This window comes from Xenopus laevis, chromosome 2L (assembly GCF_017654675.1).
Source record: "Xenopus laevis strain J_2021 chromosome 2L, Xenopus_laevis_v10.1, whole genome shotgun sequence".
NCBI classification, from domain to species: Eukaryota; Metazoa; Chordata; class Amphibia; order Anura; family Pipidae; genus Xenopus; species Xenopus laevis.
In genome coordinates this window covers 111,834,492-111,856,459 of record NC_054373.1, presented here as the reverse complement: position 1 = coordinate 111,856,459, position 21,968 = coordinate 111,834,492, and the positions used below count along the sequence as shown (strand labels likewise).

Here is a 21,968-nt window from a genome sequence, read left to right as displayed (position 1 = left end):
CATCCACGGGTGTATTGGTAGTTTCTCTGCAATGTCTACATTGTGAAGGGCTGGTTTCTTACATACATTTGGGGGCATATTTATCAAGGGCCGAATTTCGAATTGAAAAACTTCGTAATTCGATTCAGAAAGACCAACCGAAATGAAGTTTTTTTGTGTAAATGTTCAGTTTTCGATCAAATAGGTCCATATTGGAATCGTACCAATTGAAGGAATAGCGCATTAGATCGAATTTGATTCAAAGTTTTTCCAAAAAAAACTTTGATTTTTCAAAGTCCACCAATTGACTCCAAATAGGCTCTAGGAGGTCCCCCATTGGCTAAATCAGCAAATTTGGCAGGTTTTAGATGGCGAATGGTCAAAGTCGAATTTTTAAAGAGACAGTACATGATAAATTTCGATATTCAATTCAATTTTCTATTTTTTCTTCAAATTCAAATCAAATTTGGACTATTCCATACTCAAAGTACACAAAAAATAGCTCAAAATTAGTTTTTTTTTTCATTCGAAAATTCACCTCGACCTTTGATAAATGTGCCCCTTGGTAAACTGAAACCAGCAATGTGTTTTAAAGAGGAGACATTTTTCGTTTCTTCTCTGGATCGTTCAGATGGTTCTGGTTTCATGTGGGAATGAAACTGGATGGGGCTGATTTCCAATTCATTCCATAGTTTGGGAAATGTTACAAGAACACTGACAGATTGTTCTAACCTTGTCGTGTGAGTAAAAATGAGTTTCTATTTATGTTATGTGCACTGCTAAACAGAAGCTTCATTTATGAAGAAGCTGCTTGTCTAATTGTAGCAGACAAAGACTTATGATGTTTAGTTCATGGCTCTGATGGCTGGATAGGTTTTTCTGTGTTTCAATTAAAAAAAAAATCTGAAGAAGAGAGAAGCACTATTTCCAATTAAAGAGCTGTTTTGTTCTGAGCATGCACAAAAAAGCAGTCTGGTGTCTGTGTTCCTTCCTGATCATGCAGTGTCAAGATAAGCCCTCTATAGCAGGTTAAATTAATGAACACAGAAATCTGACTGTGGGGTCACTCAGTAAGTAAAAGGAGTGTAAAGACACCAGTAGTTTAATACCTGCTGCTAAATCTAAGAAAACATTTGCTATCAGACCTATTTAAAAAGGAAAAATTAGCTTGGCTTATGGTATATGAGGTTACATAACCACTATCTGAGATACCAAAAATAAATATATCATTGTTTTTACACAACTATAAATTGTTCCTCAGGTTGAGAGTAATCGATAATAACCTGCCTTCAACTCACAGGGATCATTCTTCTACCTCCCTTAGGCTGGCAGAGTTCTTTACCCCCTCACTCAAATTGTTCCATGATTAAGTGATGGATTCTGGAACTTAAAGTCCCACTTCTTTCCATGGTGAGCAGTGCACAGATTCTGTATAGTGATGGGCGAATTTCGTCAAACGGCGAAAAATTTGCAAAACGGCGCCGGCGTCTGTTTTTTTTGATGCCAGTGAAATTTCACCAGCAAATTTTCGTGGCCGTTTTGCGAATTTATTCGCCAGCAGTGAATCACTCAAATTCGCCTGGCAAATAAATTCGCCCATCGCTATTTCTGTAGAAAGCAGAGGGACTTTCAAGTATCAGTATTCTGTGGGACTGGTCAATGTGGACCACCAAAGCATTCATATTTTTACTAGCAACCTTTTTGCTGTCTTCTCAGGTGCAACTAATTAAACTCCTCACACCAAGGAAAATTAAATGTAAAAAATGTCAAAAACAAATACATTTGCAAAAGTAAAAGAGCAATAAACTTTTAAATAAAACATAAATTTTCAGTTTTTTATAGTTTGGCCCTTTGTATAACCAGCCAGTTAAAAAGCAGGGGTTCAGTCAGTTACTGAGCAATACTAAAATGCAGTTTTCAGTTAGAGGTCTATTGAAATCTATTGTTTCCGGTGACAATGACAATAATAGGTGGTTCCAAAAACTCTTCTCGTCAGCTAACATAATTAACACCAGGTTAAGCAGTGCAGAAAAACATGCTCATGTGAATAATATAGTGAATAATGTACGCCCTAGTAAAATATAAGAATATTATAAGTCACTGAGGAATTCCATGACCATATAAATGCATGAAGTCTAAAGCATAGAGCTTTTCTACAGGCCATGGAACTCCAAGTAGACTTCTAATATCCTCATATTTACAACAGAGGATACTTTATTATAATTACAATTTAAAATAGCTATAATAACTGTTATAAAAGTTTCAGTTAGTCATGTGGCATAGATGACATCACTAAGCATCAATTATAACTGATCACATCAATAGGCATTGTTTATAAGGCTTTAGTTTAGAGAATGTTCACAGCTCTTGTATAACATTGTCAGGATTCATTTTCAGCAAGGATAGGGGTTAACCTATGTTCTGGTTTCCTCCAATAAGCTGAGGAAGGGGGCTTTTTATTGCCATTTCATTGCCTGAGCAAAGAGGTTCTGTAGATTAGAGGAAGGGTGTTCCTGCAATTTACCATGTGCTAGTAAATTCAGTTTATGTGTTAAAAAATTTAGCCTGTCTGGCTAAATTCTTTGGTGCTGCAATTAATTATTTTCCTTTGTGTAGGATCAGGATCTGTCCCCTGGTTTCTGCTCTCAGCTAAATCCCTTGTATTGTGCACTTCTACTCTGTATAATCTTGTTTCTCTGCCTTATGACACTTCCAACATTTTTACTCTAACCACTACTGATAAATACACTGAGCGGCCACTGTATCCAAAGGGCTGTGATTCCTTGGCCTCTCAATCCCTCTTTTGTCTGGCTCTGCTTGGATCTGTGTGGATACACTGTGTGGATAGTTACAGTTGCACTACAGTGTTTTCCAGTTGGGGTAAATTCCAATCATTCAAACTTTTTACTTTCTATTCTAAGCTGAAATCCAACCACTGATGACTGGGGACTCAACCACTGGGATTCAATACATAGTCTGTTCTTTAACCCTAAAAATTACAAGGTAATAAAGGAAAAAACATGTTGCATTGGATGATGGTTTTTAGATGCTAATGAGAATGAAAAGACACTTTTGTGAAAAAAAAATCACACTTTTTCATTTTTAGATGAATAAGACCCTGAGCATCGGCTCTAAAAAAAAAGAAAAAGGCAAACAGGAAAAATTAAAAACATATAGTAAAAGAGAAAGCAATGGAAGCTAATTTGAACTTTAACCATTAGTGCCCCCCTGTTAGAACTGCTTTATATTTCTCTATATAGTACATGGAAACAATGACCTATTATTGACAAACAGGCCTGCCCAAAATGTATGTAAGTATAGCAAAATTGATTGCACTGACCTACTGCTTATCACTTTACATGTTATACAACAAATGTTTTTTTTTTCTCCCACAAGAAAGAATATCCCCTTTGTTGCCATTAAACTTTGCTTATTTTACCTGTTATCCCTGTTATCCAGTGTATGCTTCTTCCTTAGTGCTTGCTACTACAGCCATTGTCACTGACAGTTACTAACAACAGAAAATTGTATATTTTGCAACTTAAAATACATTTTTAAATGCAATAAATATAATTGACATAAAGAATTTCCCTTAACATATTGTTAGCTAAAATTCCTAATTACGTATATAGGTATGGGACCTGTTAACCAGAATGCTTGGGACCTGGGGGTTTTTCCTAAAAAAAACAAAACATTTCTGCTTTCAATTCTTTTATATGAAACCTTTAAGCTAATTCAAAAATCTATTTACACTGTGAAATTACAGATTCTGAATGGGCAATTACATGATACAAAGCCATGCTGTTCTGTCTTGTCCCACACCATTGTTCCTATAATGTACGCTAATGGGATTTAATTACCACCCTGTGGTAGCCTCAGCAATGCGGCATTGATGGTCGCTTTTAACCACTGCACTCATTGTTTAAGAGTGAAAGAAGAAGCAATTACTTTACTTGAAATAACCTCTCTTAGACTCTTTAACAGTCCTTTAGAAAACATCAGTGACAAGAAGGGCCTTACAAACTGCATTAAAGAAATCAATTAATAGCGGTGACCAAGAAATGGATTATCTCTAAAGGGAATACTCACGGCAATACTGTACATCTTCAATTCAAATTATCATCCTTACTGGATATACTTTTTAACCTAATACATTTCACATGAAGGGCTTTTATTTTAGAAGAGTAGAGTAGAGGGAAATTGACAGGCTTGCCATACAAGTGCTTGACCTTACAAAATGTGATTAAGACTTGAGCTGTACTTGATCCTTTATCAACAATGGATCAACAAGTGTTGTTTATGACAATGCTATGTAGGGATCCAGAGGGTTAATCCCCTGCCTGTCTAGCTACGTTTAGGACCTAGAGTGATGGGAGGGGCAGGAGCCCTTGTCCCTGAGCAGTGTGTCTGGCAGATACCGGAGGGTGTCAGAAGGTGTCGCTGCTGCACAACTATTTTGATATAGGCAGAGCCATGTTTTCACAGCCATTGCTGCTTTCTACTGTACTAAGGACTGACTAAGGACTAAGGATTTTGAACTGCTGCAAGATGTAGGGGCTAAAAAGGAGTTCAATAGGGAAAGGTACTCCAAAGCCTGGTAAGCTCAACAATGCAGGTTTAGAGCGTGGATACACTTTTTATGTGCTCTCACTATGGATAGTGCTGGGAGCTGTAGTTCAGCAGAGGAGGACTTTGTGTGCTCACACACGGAGAGTGCTGGGAGCTATGCCCTGAGGATAAAGCAAGCTGCGTGTGCTTTGCTGAATGCATTTCATCGCTGTGGATGTCTGTTCCAGCTCTGGATGAGCCTGCCCATCTGAGTGAATCCCTGGGTGAGTTGTGCCCCAGGGAGGGTAGAGAAAGGATCCAGCATGTATCCCTGTTAAAGATACAGGTGTGGTTTGTGTACCTGCGCTGTGGTAGCAACAACATCTATCCAGCCGGAGAGGTATTTGGGCAGGTAGTGCTACCTGGGAAAGTTAAGAGCTCTTTGGGGAAAAGGGACTGAGACTTTTTGTCCACCAGGAGTGGAGTGTGGGACTTTGCCTTGGAAGGAGTTGCAGTGAACTGCATATCTACTTTGCTTTTAATTTTATATAAAGTTTCTGTGTTTTACTGCAAACAGTGAGTTTGGTTGTTTTTCCTAATGGAGCCACCTGCAGGTGTATTCCCAGATCCCATTAGGTGGAGGCACTGCCATGATTCCCATTACCCTTACACTAAGCAAAGGGGACTCAGGACCTGAAGATGATAAGAAAGTAATGATGTATAACATATGACACAGGAAGGTGACCAAGATGGTGTTATACAAAATACAGCTATATACAAAATAAAGGAAATATAATATTCATGAACTCTAAAGGGACACTGCCATCAAATTATAAATATATATCTGGACAAAAGTGATTACTGTAATCTGAAGAACTATTGTTACTTTTATGTTAAAATAGAGGATTTTCTATTTCTTTAACATGGGTGGATGTGTCCTTGTTCTTTCTTTTAAAATACAGATGTATACCAGAGTATTTTGACACTGCAGTCACCGAATATTGTAAAAGCACAAATCTTGTGTAAAAATGACAGTGTTAAAAATTAATAGTGTGAAAGAGTTCTCTGTCCCAAAGAGACTAAAGAAAAAGTAGGTAGTTTTCAAGCATACTGAATAATCTATAAGCGTATGCTGAGGGTTTTTTCCTTTTTTGTTCAAAATAAACTGAAAGACAGACAGGCAGATACTTATGCAGACAGACAGACTTACAGTAACAATGTTTTGCTGAAGTTTTAGATTGTTTGCAATACAGGGGGCCCTGGGAAACGAACCCAAACATTAAGTGACAGAGGGTCATGACTAGGGGGACGAATAGAGCCTTGTAGTGGTGTAGGGTGGTGGATTATGGGTATTGTAGTTGATAACTGGTTAAGGTAAATAGGAGTAAAAGAGATTATAATAGGGTGGGACTAGGAGAGTGGGCAGACATTTTACCTAGATGGAGGAGACAACTTCCCACACTCGCGCCCATGAGTCATTGGAAATAGGGCGGTTGTAAGGGACAGGGTTGGTTGTTTTGTCATAGAAACATGAGAGATAGGTCTGGGGGGGCTAGGTTCCAGTTAGGTGCAACAGTATGTGGGTGTGTTGGGATGGTTAAGTGGTTGAAGCCTAGCCTCAGGCTTGAAAATCAAGTCAGGTTGTTACAGTATATGTGGTTATATGCAGCTGGTAATGATTCATGTACTTGTGTATATATTTGTTTATGAATATTGTTAGTAGGTAGTAAATAATTTGCATGTTGATGGGTTGTTGTTATTTACAGTAATATGTATAATAAACTAAACTGAAGCCTTTCTACCCATTGTATGTATTTGGTGTCAGTCAGTTATTGGGAAGAAAAGGGGGGCCCATGTATTAATAAGGATCTACAAGAAGTTACTGGACCCCACAGCAAATTCTAATAGGGCCCCAATAGACTCCCAACACAGTGGACATCCCAACAGACAGAGGGGGTCTGTTATGCCCCTGAGTACATTCAGAAATGTAAATGTTTTAAGATGTACAGAAAAGTGTCTCTTAGTGCTGCATGTAAGTGCAGAAATAGAGAAAGCTAGACATACATACATATATATCAGGTAGAGAAATTGCTGGCCTATTCATAGCATAAAACAAAATAGCCATCTCAGGTCTTTATGGAATATAAGTGTACTTTTTTACTATGTCAGCATTTCAGATTGTAATGAATAATATCATTGCATGGTTTTATTGTACGATTTTTAAGTATTAAAAGTTCCATAGGTATTTCACCCAAGCATTAGATGGAACATTCCCTTATTCTTAAGTATATCCACAATAAATATGCCTCTTAAACTAGATGTAAAATTCACCTTTTATGGTCAATTGAGAGTTAGGCTAAATGAAAACATTTAATTTTTGATTTAAAGGCACAACATCCATAATAATGTATTGTTCCTTTTTTTTTGCTTAGGATTTTTGATCATGTAGACCCATGTATACAATGAGATGCTGTGGAGAGTATAGTAATAAACTGGATAATAAACTGTCCTTCATTGCTTTCATGTAAACAAGGATGGAAGAGGGGTGTTGCATTATATACCACCACAGCTACTGGCTGGAAGAAGATTGTAACACTGGGGGGCTTATTTAGCAACACTGGGCAAATTTGCTCCTGGACAGTAATCCATAGCAACCCATCTGAAGGCTTTCTTCAGTCAGCAACTGGTAGAACAATCAGTGCAACTAGATTACTGCCCATGGACAAAGTTGCTCAGTGAAAAAATGCAAACATTTATATTTTCAATGATATGAAAAAGTCTATTTACATTTCTCATTTATTTGTTAAAATAGAGGATATGTATACCTGTTTAATCCTCTTTAAAAGAAAGCCAATAATGATTGGGTGGTGGGCTTAAAAAAGACTCTCATTATTACACCATGTATTTTTTACTTCCATGGGTGAATTCTAGGGATGCACCATATCCACTATCTGGGATTCAGCCATATCCCTGAATCCTTGGTGAAAGATTCAGCCGAATACCGAACCGACTGTACATCTTGGTACATTTTGGTACAAATGTGAGACAGCGACAACTTCTTATTTAGGGAAACAACTTAATCCATGTAGTAGTGCCTACTTAAATGCCTGCTGTTGCCTCCCAGCTGTTAGGTCAGAGAACTGATCAGTAGGTTATTTGCATGTTTGCATGGGTTTTACCCAAGTCATTTCCTACCATGGCACTAAAATGTATTGGTACATATGGATACTATATCCACATATTTGCAATGTAGGGGTTTGTTCTCCTTGAATTATTTACAATCACACCAATATTTGCTCTATTTAGAGTCACAAAAATTGCATGAAGATGCTTCTTTTACCCTTAACACCTCTCTTTACCCTGTACCATAAAAATCTTTATACTCTTTGACTTTTTTTAAGAATTAGAAATAAAATGTCATATGCAGAAACTGTGGACAGTGTACTAATGCACTGTACTGTAATTTGCCTAAAAGCATAATTTGCATGTGAGTCATAGTATAAAAATCATTTTTACAAATATGGAAGTGGTATATCTTCCTAAAGAAATGTTCTTCCTTTTAAAAAGGCAAAATCCCTTTGAAAATCAAATAGTCCTTCTTTCAGAATAACAATAACTTTTGTATGATGGAATCTGCCTGCTAAAGAAATTCAAGGATAAAAGTACTGCTTAACTGCAACCCGATGGATTAGGGCTCATTATTTTGGAGGCTCTTAAATGCAAAGTAGACAATATTAAGCATTTGTAGTCATTTCTAGATAAATTGACAAATGTAAAATGACAATTTTTTAATGGCCTAAAGAACCCAGTTTTAATTTCTGCTTAATCATTTCTTTCTTTTCTTTTTATCTACTCTTTTTCTATTACTAACTGTATGCCAGCAGGCATACAGTTAGTTTCTGAATCACTAATAATCACAAAACAGAGTGCTTTCTCTATATACATTCATTCTTATATAATATTTGCAGATCTGCAAAAGTACCAACAAATTGCTCCAGATACAAAGATTGTATGTTTATACATATATACAGTATATGAATATACTGTGGGAAGCACATTTATCATTTTCAAATTCATGTGAGTTTTTTAAAACTCTCTTAAATTTGATTGAATTCAAAATTTCGACTTGTGGAAATTTATTAAAACAATCGAATTTTAAAAACTCGGACGAATTTAAACGACCAGAAAACTTGAATCAAACTCATTTAGAATTGGATCAAACTTGAATGTCAGGAAGGCTTCAATAATCTCCAAATTGGTCCCTGGACCTCTTCCATTGACTTATGCAGGAACTCGGCAGGTTTTAGGTGGGGAATAGTCAAATTTGAATTTGAATTCTTAAAGAGTATGATAAATCTCTAAAATCAAATTAGATATTAAAAAAAACTCAAATCGAGTTTGGATAATTCCATAGTTGACCTAAATTCACCTTGAAAAGCAGGCATAGGATGTAGGCAGGATCCATTCCTTATCTTCAATAGCAACATGTCTATTTGCTTATTAGGGCCCGACCTTTATTTTTTAGTATGCTTGACAATGGTAAGATGGGGTGACCATTGGGAGCTAGCAGCTGATTTTTTCCCAGTAGGCCCTTCACAGTGAAGCAACTGGAAATAGATAGACATGGGAAGGACAACAAAAACACTGTAAAGCCAAGTAATCTGCAAAACTAGAACTGCAAGCATTCACTTGTGGTAAAGGCTGTTGAGGGTGATAGTAGTTCAACAGTGGCAGAATGCCTTTATATTAGAACGGCTATATATTAGTCCTAGATTATATAAATAATGAAGCCCCGCAAATTATTTGTTCAAGACCCCACTAATGACAGCCCTGTATGTAACTGCATGAAAGATAACTGGGTCATCCTCAGAACTACACTCTTAGTAGACCAGTTCAAGGGAAGCATGTATGTAAAATGCATTGCACAAATAAAATCAACAAATAGTTTAAAATTAAGCATTATGTTTTCTCAATTTATTTTTTGCAGGGTGGTGCAATTCATATAAGTCTAAATCCCATTCAACAGATTTATTAAGCAGCTAAATAAATAAGTCTAATGCAAACCCTAATAACACATACAATAATGTTTGGAGGCAGCGTATCATACATATCCATTGGTTGCGCTTTATAAATGAATTTCACCTTGATTTTGCTCAATTTATTTAAAAAATAAAATTATACCACATCAAAAGTTTTCATTATAGTGTATATAGAGTATACGGGGCACATTCACCAAGCTTGGGTGAATGAATAGAGGGGAAAAATACTTGAATTTTGAGTAGTTCTTTGTGCTCCTCGACTATCGAATTGGCGTAAATTCGCCTGAGTAGAATGATTTGAATAGATTGAGCGAAAAAACGCTGCCACTATTCGCCCATTCGATATTCGAAGTACTGACTCTTTTAAAAATACTTTGACTGCCTACTTTGCCAGAGTAAACCTACCGAATTGCTTTAAAAGCCTATGGGAATGTCCCATAGGCTTTTTTTCTAAGTTTTTGATCGAATAAAAAGGCATTCGATCGATCATTCGATCAAATGAAAATCCTTCGATCGAATATTCGATCGTGCGACTATTCTCTGGGCGAATATTCACCCATTCGACTAATCGCCAGCGCATAAAGTCGCCCGAATTCCCTATTCTATTCCCCAGTCGAATTTCGAGGGATTTAACCCCTCGAAATTCGTCCCTTGATACATCTGCCCCTATGTCTCAATGTTTCTCTTGGCTGCCTTATTTGTTCTTATAACATACTGTTTGCTGAACGCTTTTCTGCCTTATTATGACTAAGGTCTCTTTTCATTGTTTAATTTCTAGTGAAAGTAATTGAAAAGTCAATTGCCTCTCTACGTAACATAGAGATAAACAGTGAAAAATGCATTTACAGTACATACTTTTTATTAAAATTGTCTATCGCAATCACATGGTCAAATAGATGCAAAAGCACTCAGGTTGCTCCAGGTAGACTACTTCTGAAGCATAGGTCTCACCTAATCAAGTCATTTGTTAATTAACAACAATTTATTTCCATTTAGCCACTGCACAGAGGAGTGTGTTATTCTGGTATAAGGATGAGTCCTTTCAAAGGATAGACAGAGAATTATGAACTAAGACTACATATTTAACAGATTTAATCAACCATGCTTTAAGAAACAATAAGTCGTTTTATCCCTCTCTGATCCACATACGCTAATTTAATTTTTATCAGGCATTTGCCGAGTGCTAGAATGTAATATAATTTTGTACAAATAAAATTATTTGCTAAAATGCAGTTTGCTTAACAGTGCATGACATTTTAAGCTTTCTTTAATAACCATCCCTAAAAAACATGTTGGTGTTGATATTGGTTTTGAAATATTGTAAAACATGAATTCAGAGACCCAACTGCCAGTTGGGAGAATGAGGCATGCAACAAATTATGCATGTGAGAGATTTTTGGAATTGCTGTCATTGACTGGAATTTAAACATAATGTAGAGCTCTTAAATCAGCATGGTTTGGATAAAAACTACGAATTAGCTTATGTATGCTCTGTTTCAGTAAACCAAAATAATTAAATTAAATGATGTGTGTTGTTATCCCAAATGTAATGAGCCAGCAAAAGTTAGCTGCAAACCAGTTGCCATTAATTACTAGACCTAGGTAGTCTTGTGCATGTTGACACATAACTCCAGAAATGTATTAGGGGGTCAGTGAAATCCATGCAATGAGTTTGCAGTCCTGAAATAGCATCAAACAAAAATTGCAGAGGTGCCAACCTGGATCAGATGTGATCTGGGTTCCACCACATGCCTGCTCTCCTAATCAGGCTTCCTGCTCCACATTCATGCAGGACCAGGGGATGAGGGGTTAATTTAGGGTGATTTCTAAAAAAAATACAGGTAAGTTAGCATGTCTAAAACTGTGTGATGTTAGTTGAAATCCTGGATTTCATCCATATTGTTATATGTTGATACCTTTACATACTACAGTATACAGTTTTTATTGTATTTCTTCATATATTTAAATACTTCATAATATATATTTAATGCATAGTATATATATATTAAGAATAAGGGTGTGGCTACTCTCTCATTGACCCAAATTACTGCGCACATCATCTCTTTAAAATTAGGTCCATAGGAAATGCATATGCTCCACTTCACATTAACTCTTGTGTATTGCATTCTGTGCAATGGAGGAAACCTGAAAACAGCAGTACATTTTTAGGCTGAGTACTTAATAGTTAAACAGCATGGGAATTTAATAAAGGGATGAAGTTGCCGCCATAAGCGCTACTAATAGAGTCAAGGAGGGTACTGCACATTTTTAGCAAGAACAGTACATTGATTTTTAGTTAGGTTACTAGTTCATCTCATAAAAAAATGCATACAAAAATCCTTATGTTGCATAATGATATTTAATGTAACTGCATGTTACATTGCTGCATTGAATCCAAGGCATGCCTTTAAATGAATCGCTAATTATTAGGGATGTAGCGAACTGCCGATTTGGTGTTCGCGAACGCCGTTCGCGAACACCAGCAAAAAATGCGAACGTTCGCGAACAGTTTGCGAACTTCGAACACCGCTAAAATCGTTCGATTTGAACGATCGAAGGATTTTAATTGTTCGATCGAAGGATTTTCATTCGAATCGAACGATCGAAGCCATTCGATCGAATGCTTTTCATTCGATCGAATGCTTACAATCGTTCGAACGAATGGAAATCGTTCGATTTTTAGCGGTCGAAGGAATTCGAATGGTCGAATGGTCGAACGATCGAACGTGAACTCAAAATGCGAACATTCCCAAACGTTCGCGAACATTAGCCGGACGCGAACGGTCGAAGTTCGCGCAAACTAGTTCGCGGGCGAACAGTTCGCTGCATCCCTACTAATTATCAATACTAGGATTATGATTGTATGTCCTGCTTTAAATAGCAACTCTAACCATAAGTCATTTTATTATCATTTATATTGAATTGGTTAAGTAGGAAAGCTACCCCTAAATGGCAATAGAAAGAACATTTTATGGATAATTTTGAGCTCCTGAGCCTAGGTTATTGTGCAGAGCAGGATTAGGTCCCCATGGGTACGACACACTGGTTAGAAAATAAAGCATCTATATTAAATACAATCTGTCCTAGACAACCTGTTATAATTTTAACAATCTCGAATAAAATGTATATCTTGTATTCAGTACACTGTATAAATACAGACTATTCAGTAAGATATATAGAAGGTTTCAGACCTACAGCCATAAAGCATGAAAATAAACTGAAAAGTTGAAAATAAAACTACAGTAGAGGTAAATGATGTAAAAGCATTGCTGGATTAGAAAACAATCGCTCCTCCTCATGCACAGGATGATGTAGGGTGCTGCTTGTTTTCACCCCACATATTTGCATAAATATAGGGCATCAAGAAAGGATAACTAAAGCATTAGTACATTATGTTTTGGCTAGTCTGAAGTCCTGGATCATTGCTGCTATTGAGAAGCTGAAACTTGAAGCTGGTGCAGTAAGTTCAGTATATAAAATACAGTATGGCATGTTTAGCCATTTTCATTTTTAGGGTTTAGTTCTTCTTGAAAGTATCACAAGGTTGTAGAACTTTTTTCAATCTAATGGGTCAAATTGCTGGTAGCAGTAGTCTCTCAACATGTTTTGTCAGTTTAAACTTCTTCAAGGGTAAAAAAGCTCTTATGGTAGGTATTAATTATGCCTATGTCTGCTTGAATGTCCCATGCACCCACCTCCTCCTAATAACCCCCTAAGAAGATCAGGTGTTGGACATGTTATAGCTGGAATCAAACAGTGAGCATTGAATGCATAGTTAAATCTTTTATACATGCTTGTTTGTACTTAATCATATAGTTTGATGGTTAGACGACAACTAAGTTCACCAGCATGGTGCTTTCTTTTGTCATTATAGATTGGCAGCTCAGTAATTCCGCAACAACAATCAGGCATCCCTGTGGAAACGGACTTTGCTCGTTACATATGCAAGTATCTCAGCTGATACCCTTAAGCCACAAATAATTACCATGAGAAAGAAGGAATATTAAGTAAATAGATAGTTACATTATTTGATCCCGCAAATATAGCAAGGTAACACAAACAGAAAGCTTTCAGAAACTCATTTATGTGATACAAGATCTTTGCAAGCTACAACCTATAACCAACAAAGCAGACACGAAAACAAGGAAGTTAATAAGGCAGCTATTAATAATAGCAGACAACAGATTTCAGATTCATCTACTCACAGTCACACAAAGTCCTCCCACACTTTCTAAGCAGTTAAAAATAAGAGTCTGTCAAACCAGCAGAAACTATTCAAGGAAAAAGAATAGAAGAATCAACAGATTATAGTGCATTGCAAAATCAATTGACTGAAATGAGCATCATTTCTGGTAACAATGAATAGCTAAAGCCAGCCATCGCACCACCATCAGGTGTAATTTTATTTGGCTTTAAAACATTCTCTCCATCAATTAAATCTGACATTCTGTAATAATATAAATGCCAATGGAATACCTGCATGTCTTTTACATCTTACTATTTCCAGTAACAAATTTGACATTTGTCCAAAATTAATATAGATCAATAGACAAACAGGCAGACAGGTAGACAGATCAGCAGGTAGATGTCTCTATGCCTTAGCAACTAACTTTTCAGCTTTTACGTATTCATCTAATGAAGATATTTTTAGCACCTACTGGTGAGGATACTTCAATGGCAAGACAAACAAGGTCCATATGACCTCTCTGGAAGGTGTTTATACATTTGAGAACATCACTTTGATGCTAAAGGACATTTATACATTTAAGAACATCACTTTGATGTTAACCTCTGCTGTACCCTTTGTACCTAGAATTCTGCATGCCTGCAGCTGATTCGGATAATATAATTAAAAAAAAAGATTTTTCTACATAAGCTTAATTTATACATTTGACTACCATATATTATAGAACCAAGTCTAATCTTTAGATTGAGTGTTATACAGTTATCATATTTTACAAATCCAGAAAATAAAATGTATCAGTAAGAAGGTAAGAAACAGACATCACTGGTATCTATACTTTGCATTCTGCATCAGCCAGTGGGATTGAAGCCTTCTTCTGCTGTCCCACTTTCTATCTAAGGAGCTATCCAGGCACAACATTTGGAACACATTAGCAACATGGGAGCCTTTTTTCTATGAAGAACAGTTGTGGCATAGTGGCAGGTTTCAATAAAAATGTAGGATGATGTATATGTTATTGCAGAACTAAAAATGCCTTAACCACAATGTAAATTCAACTTCCCATTGACTCCAGTGCATTTTGGTAAAATTTAGTGGTTTCACAAAATTTTCTGTGGTTACATAAACTTTTATGCAAATGCTACAAGTTTGCTCATCACTAATCATAACCTAATCCCACCCCTCCTCTTACATTTATTTTTACTAGGTGTTCAATAGTAGTTCTTCCATCTCTTCTAATTTTTCTAGAAGAGTCTGTCATATTTCACATGATCGTTTGCTGTTAAGGTTACTGAAGTGAGATGTCACCTATTTTTTTTGGTAGCCAAACAATTCGATTTTGGTTGAATGGTTGCCGATACCGAAATATGGTCTTCACTTCACTCTGAATTCAAAAGGCCAGTATCCCCAGAAAATAAAAATGCGAGATACTGCAGTTGATGACTTCGCAATACATTTTAAAATAGTGAATGCAGAAATAGAATACTTAACAAATAAGAAATTTAAGAATAGTAAATTACTAATTGCCCATCATTATTTTAGTTATAATTTATTGTTTTAAAAATTTCCCCGTAGATTTGTCTATTTGCAATATTTAGAGCTTAATTTACAGTTTTTGTTTTTCTTTTCACCCTAGCTGCTATAATGGTAAATCTGGTTCAACTTAAGCATTCATTGTAACTTGGTCAGGCTCTCCTAAATGCCCTTCTGTTGTTTTATAATGACATTACTGAAAGTTAGAAGGGTACTAGATGCTTAAGGGTAATGACACATTGTTTCTGAGGTGCAGGTCAACTAAGTATAGCTCTAAATAAAACTTCCCATGTCATGAAATATGCAGTAGGTTTTCTCATAATTAGACACATGCCATAAATCTATGCCAGAACAGATTTATGCTGTTATTTAACAACATAAAGACTCTTTTACAAGATATTGTTTCCAATTAATTATGCATGAAAATGGTTCTCTCTCATGAGAAAGAGTAAATGTGACTTAGTATTTTGAGTCCAAAGAGCTACCTAAACTGTACCATACTGATTTTCTGGATTAAAAATGAAAAAAAAAAGTGGCACAAAAATTAAAAGAAAATAATATTTCAGCTGGCTGTTGGGAAGTAAAACTAATTCTGCTAACTTTGCTTAGATATTCAAAGCATATTTACAAGAAAATCTGATAGTATTGTTCTTTTCTAAATTCTAAAGCAGTTCTAGGTATATTCACTACATTCTTGCCATTTTCGAACTTGTTTATTGTGAAAATAATCTCTGTTGTAAAAAATAATCAATAGAACTAATATCAAGGGAAAGGTGAATGGTATATTTGATAAAGCTTTAGATATTTTCTCCTTACCTGTGACTGTGGATGAGTGCATTAAATGCTAATCCATCAGACCAACTGCTGGTGAAATTCATAACGTTGACCTGTGGGTAATTTTGTGTTGATTGGCGGACCCAGCTCAGTAAGATCTTTTCAGTATTTGTTTGCTGCAAGTCAGCCATAATGCCTTTCAATACATCTTTCACCTGAATGAGATAAAGAACCATCAATGGCTACAGCTATTAGGTAAAATAAATTGATCACCATGACCCCATCACCAGGGAAAAATTGTTGGCAGCTTATTCTTTAACAAAAATAATTTCCGCAACAAAACTTGTATTAGATGAAATTAATGTAAGGTATATATTGATTTTTGCTCAGACTTGTTTAGTGATAAAATGTTACTCTTAAAATCCAGATTCAGCTGTTCATCGAGGAAATAGGTTAAGCAAATGTCTATATATTTAGAATATATTAAGCTTTTCTGTGCTTAAACATCTTTAATGTATATAGGCTTTAATGTAAGAACTGAAACATTAATTTTTCAGAATAAAATGCAATGTTAATAAAAAGGCATTTTGAAACATCATAAGTCATGGTTTGTCAAGCTTTTAATGTCATGTTCTTAGGATGTGAAGAAACATCTTCATTAAGGGAACAGTAAGGATAAAGCAGATAGAACCTAACCTGCCAATGGAGAATAATACTCCAGATCAAGCCAAGGGTCAGCTTATGATTCCCATCAACTATGTCCGCGCTGCCAATATTCACCAAATCAATCTATTGCAAAGAAAATAAAAGGAAAATAAACATTAATAAATTCTTACAATGATACCATATACTGTAAATATGAGGTACAAAGAGTAAGTGCAGGGGCAAAATGCAAAAGTCAGGTGCAAACCACCATGTGACTTGGATCTCTCCCATGAATACAGTGCTTTTGGAGTTTATGAAGGGCAGGTTGGAGCCATATGTGGGCATTTGCTTTGGATGCCCCCTAGCTTGCATATATTTGCACTCACATACTTGCATCTCAAGCAATGGAAGAGGAGGTGTCCTGCTTAAAGAAATTCAATGGATTTTTAGTAATAAGCAAAATGTTTGCCACGTATGGATTCACATTGAAATTCTACATTCTTCCAACAGTAAATATTTTCTCAAAACTATCACAAAATATTGCAATTAAAAACCAAGTGACAAAATGTCCATGGACCTCTAATATATTTTGCTTGAAAAAAGTTGCTTCAAAAAAAAAGCCCAGGTATTCTGTGCTGGAAAAAGTCACTGTTCAAAAAAAATATATCTTGTATTTTCTTATTGTGTGAATTTAATTGCGAAAACACTCAATCTGCTATAAACTTGCTGCCAAAGGCAGAAAATTTATGTTACTAAAATAATATTGACTTAGACATACTCACTTGACTGCAGCATTATCCATCATACACAGTGAATCTCCCATCTAAATGAGCAGTAGGTAGCTGACATATGCAATAGTTAAAATAATTAGTTGCTACAATTTACCGCCCAGGTGTAAATATATTGGTTGTTAACAGACACGCTGTCTAGCTGCTTCCAAATGGGGCGATTATTCACTATACTACATGTATCAGAGACCAATTTATACTAAAATGATTATGTCATAAGAAATCAAAGAGATCAGTCTGGAGGGCAATAAAAATATCTTAGAAGACCAAATACAGCTCCAGTTGGACAGTTTTTGATTTCATATATATTATATATTGGTGCAACAGATTGGCATAGAATCAGTCAAAGGGCTGGTTGAAGCCCAAAACATTGGCACTTGATTAAACGTTTTCCCACTTTTTGCAAATATTACCAGAGTGCTGATGTTTTTTACTAATTTGAATGGATTGACATAGATACCTTTTATAATGGGACATCTAGGGGCACATTTACTATGGGTCGAATATCAAAGGAAAAATCGTTCGAAGGACGAAGGATTTTAATCCATCGATCGAACGATTTTCCTTAGATCAGAAATTGCTAGGAAAGCCTATGGGGACCTTCCCCATAGGCTAACATTGGTGCTCGGTAGGTTTTAGGTGGCCAAGTAGGTGGTCAAAGTTTTTTTTAAAGAGACAGTACTTTGACTATCGAATGGTCGAATAGTTGAACGATTTTTAGTTTGAAGCCGTAGTCGAAGGTCAAAGTAGCCAATTCGATGGTCGAAGTAGCCAAAAAAATACTTTGAAATTCGAAGTATTTTTCATTCTAATCCTTCACTCGAGCTAAGTAAATGTACCCTATGGACTTGGCAAGGTGTCATATGGGGACTTATTTTGTCTACATGTCAAAATAAGAAGGCAAATGAAATAGTGAGCGATATTGACAAATCTGACTTTTACCTACAGTATACAGTGTGCTTTTATTAACAAGTATCCTGACCTAACTCTAAAGCAAAGAAATAGATGGTGTTTACATATTTTGGTGACAGCCATGATGTTGATTACCCAGTAATTGTAATCTTTACTGTTTTATTTTCAATGTGTACTAAAAGTAAAGTCCCTTTTATAATTCCAGTAGTTTTTTTCATTCAGGGATAAAATGCTCTGTGTGTTAGTTATTTACAATGTATGTCTCTGACATTGTTTTGTAGGTTACATCTAAAACTTCTATAAGGGTCATGAGGATTTATGAATACAGGCACCTGAGCTTCTGATTAAGATTTCACAAACTGATAAATCAATTTATCTGCTAGACACGTCCATCTCAGATGCCCTTCTTAAAATAACCAGAACTGCAGTATATCAAAAAAGCTGAGCGTTTATCTTTCATATGCCATCGTCCTGTATAGTAAGTTCCTTTTGGAAATGATGTACGTCATTTCACTTTATCCTTGAGGTGAAACTGTTATAGAATAAGGTTTCCACTTAAACTGTTGTGGGGAGTTATTGATCACTTGCAAATTTTGCGGTACAATGAAAATGAAAACACAAAGTATGAGACCATTGAAATTGGAAGTGTTGTTCAGTCTGAATGTATTACAATTAGATTTTTGACCTGGCCTACAAAGTTAATGCTGCATTCTAATGTACTGCCAAGGCATTCTTTTTTTTCAAAACAAATAGAGTGCAATTGAATAAAAAAGGTAAAAAGCTAAGATAATGCATCAATTCCAGAGTGTAGCTCAATTCTGACAGTACAAATGCTAATGCCTAGCAGTCTGCATTAAGTAATATAAAATCCAGTCACAAACTATGAAGCTTGTACTCCAATTTCATATTTTAATATAAACAAGAATATTAGCAAAACATTGACCAAGGTTATATTCTGGGAAAGTATCTACAGTATCTCTCTATAGCCCAACACATAAATGGTATTATGTTATTAAGAAAGGAATTGCTATGCGTCCTGCACCCAAATTAGTCATGTCTCTGGGTCTGAAACTGAATGGAAATCATTTATTTATGGGATAAACCATGGCAGTTATATGTCATTAAAGGGTTTGTTCAACTCTGAGTTAACTTTTAGTATGATGTAGAGAGTGATATTTTGAGACAATTTACAACTGGTTTTTATCTTTTATTATTTGTGATTTGCGTTATTTAGCTTTTTATTCAGCAACTCTTAAAGGAATAGTTCAGTGTAAAAATAAAACTGGGTAAATAGATAGGCTGAACAAAATAGAAAATGTTTCTTATATAGTTAAGAAACTATATGAATAAAATGTACACTATAAAGGCTGGAGTGTCTAACATAAAAGCCAGAACCAAATCTCCTGCTTTACAGCTATCTAACGCTTAGTTAGTCAGCGACTTTGAGGGAGGGCACATGGGACATAAATATTCAGTGAGTTTGCTTTTGATTCTCAGCATGCAGGTCAGATTCAGAAACAAATGTTTATGACCCATAATGTTTATGCCCCCCCTCAAGTCACTAATTAGTTACTGCCTGGTAACCAATCAGTGGAAACCAAGAGAGCTGCCAAGCAGTAAGTTGGGTTCTGGCTATTATGTTAAACATCCAAAATGGGGAACCAAATCTGGTTATGGTGAGTAGTGATGGGCGAATTTATTCACCAGGCGCGATTCGCCACCAGCGAATAAATTCGCAAAACGCCCGCGAAAATTTGCGGCAAAAAATTCTCCGGTGTCAAAAAAAAATTAAAAAAAAAGGACGCCGGCGTCAAAAACGGGCACCGGCGTCAAAAACGAGACACCGGCGCCCTTTCGCAAATTTTTTGCCGTTTCGCGAAATTTGCGAATTTTTCGGCGAAGCAAAACTGCGCAAATTCGCCCATCACTAATGGTGAGAAGGGCTGAAAGGAGCCAAAAAGCCCTTAGCTAGCAATTATATGCAAAGTGATGCCTTCTGGAATCAGAAGGTATTTACTTGTCTCATGCCATACACACAGCACTGCCTAGATACCAAAATACCCATAAGGCATCATGGGCGGAGACATGCAAATCACTCCTTTGTGTCCCTTTGACCAACTATGCATCGAGAACCGCTGGTTTATAGCACAGATAACCTAATGGTTCAGAGCCATATATCCAAACTTGCAGACAGCCTGTTTCGATACAGTAGGACTTGGAGAGTAGCAAAATGGGGAACCAAATCTGGTTATGTTGAGAAGGGCTGAAAGGAGCCAAAACCCTTAGCTAGCAATTATATTCAAAGTGATGCCTTCCAGTGACTCCAGTCTTTATAGATTCAATTTTTGGCTAACTATATTGAATTTTTTTTTTATTTTGCACAGCCTATTTACCTATTTTTATATTTACATGGAATTCCTTTAAGTTTGCAATTCCAGCAATCTGGTTTCTAGGGTACAGAATACCATAGTACCCATGCACTGATGTGAAAAAGAGACTGGAATACATTATGAATAGGAGAGGCCTGAACAGAAAGATGAATAATAAAAATTAGCAACAACATTAAGGGGGTTATTTACTAAAATCCAAATTTCTCTCATTTTTTTTTATTAAAAAAAGCTTCACCAAACTCCTATCCATTTTTTACCTTATTTATCAATAAAATAACACAAAAAAGTTGGGTCAGGAAAAAAATCGAGTGAAAACTCAAACATACAAATTGTTTGGACTCTAGTCTCATATTGATTTATTCAGTTATCAGCTGAAAACCCTGATTTTCTCGGGTTACCAGTCTAAAGCCACAATATGTTCAAACTGGGATAGGGACATCTGCCATTAACTTATACATGAGCTCGACAGGTTTGAGATTTTCGGATTTGGGCTTTTTGCAGCACCAGGGTATAATACATCTTGAAAATGTTAGAATTTTTGCTCCTAAAAGCCCGACCAGAAAAAATAGAGTTTTAGTAAATAACCCACTAAATGTGTAGCTTCAGAGAACACAGTTTTTTAGATGAAGTCAGTGACCAGGGGCATAACTACAGAGGAAGTATAGGGGCCCCATGAGGCCTGAATTGGTAAAACAGCACAACCACTGCAAATTATGGGGGCCTAAAATTAATTTGCTGTGGGGCCCATTAACATATAGTTATGCTACTGTCAGTGAGCCCTTTTGGAAAGCTGGAAAGAGCCAGAAGAAGAAAGCAAATAATTCAAAACCTATAAAAAAATTAATGAAGACCAGTAGAATAGCTGCTTAGAATTGGCCATTTTATAACATAATCAAAAAGTTAATTTAAAGGTGAACCACCCCTTTTAAGTGAGTAAGGACTTTTGTTAACTGAGCACTATAATTTAGCATTTGTGATACATACTGTATTATATTGTAATATGTTTAATATTTCAATTCAACAAACTGTTCTCCAAAGCATGTAGCTCATATTTAGAATATATTCTAAAATAGATGTGTAGTGAACAGGGACAGCATGTTAATCTATACTTAATCCTAGAGAACAAATGGAGAGGCACAGGAGTGTGAATTTTAAAGCTTAATACAGAGACACAGAA

At 36.0% G+C, this 21,968-nt stretch overlaps 1 protein-coding gene across 1 annotated transcript in view; it reads right to left on the bottom strand.

Moving 5' to 3' along the window:
• dmd.1.L (dystrophin, gene 1 L homeolog) overlaps nt 1–21,968 on the bottom strand; it is a 1,148,817-nt gene that overhangs the window by 842,779 nt on the left and 284,070 nt on the right. Inside the window, exons 5-6 of the mRNA XM_018244936.2 lie at nt 16,753–16,845; nt 16,099–16,271 (exon numbers count right to left, since the gene is read on the bottom strand). Coding sequence (XP_018100425.1) covers nt 16,099–16,271; nt 16,753–16,845 — 266 coding nt within the window. The remainder of the gene's footprint in view (nt 1–16,098; nt 16,272–16,752; nt 16,846–21,968) is intronic.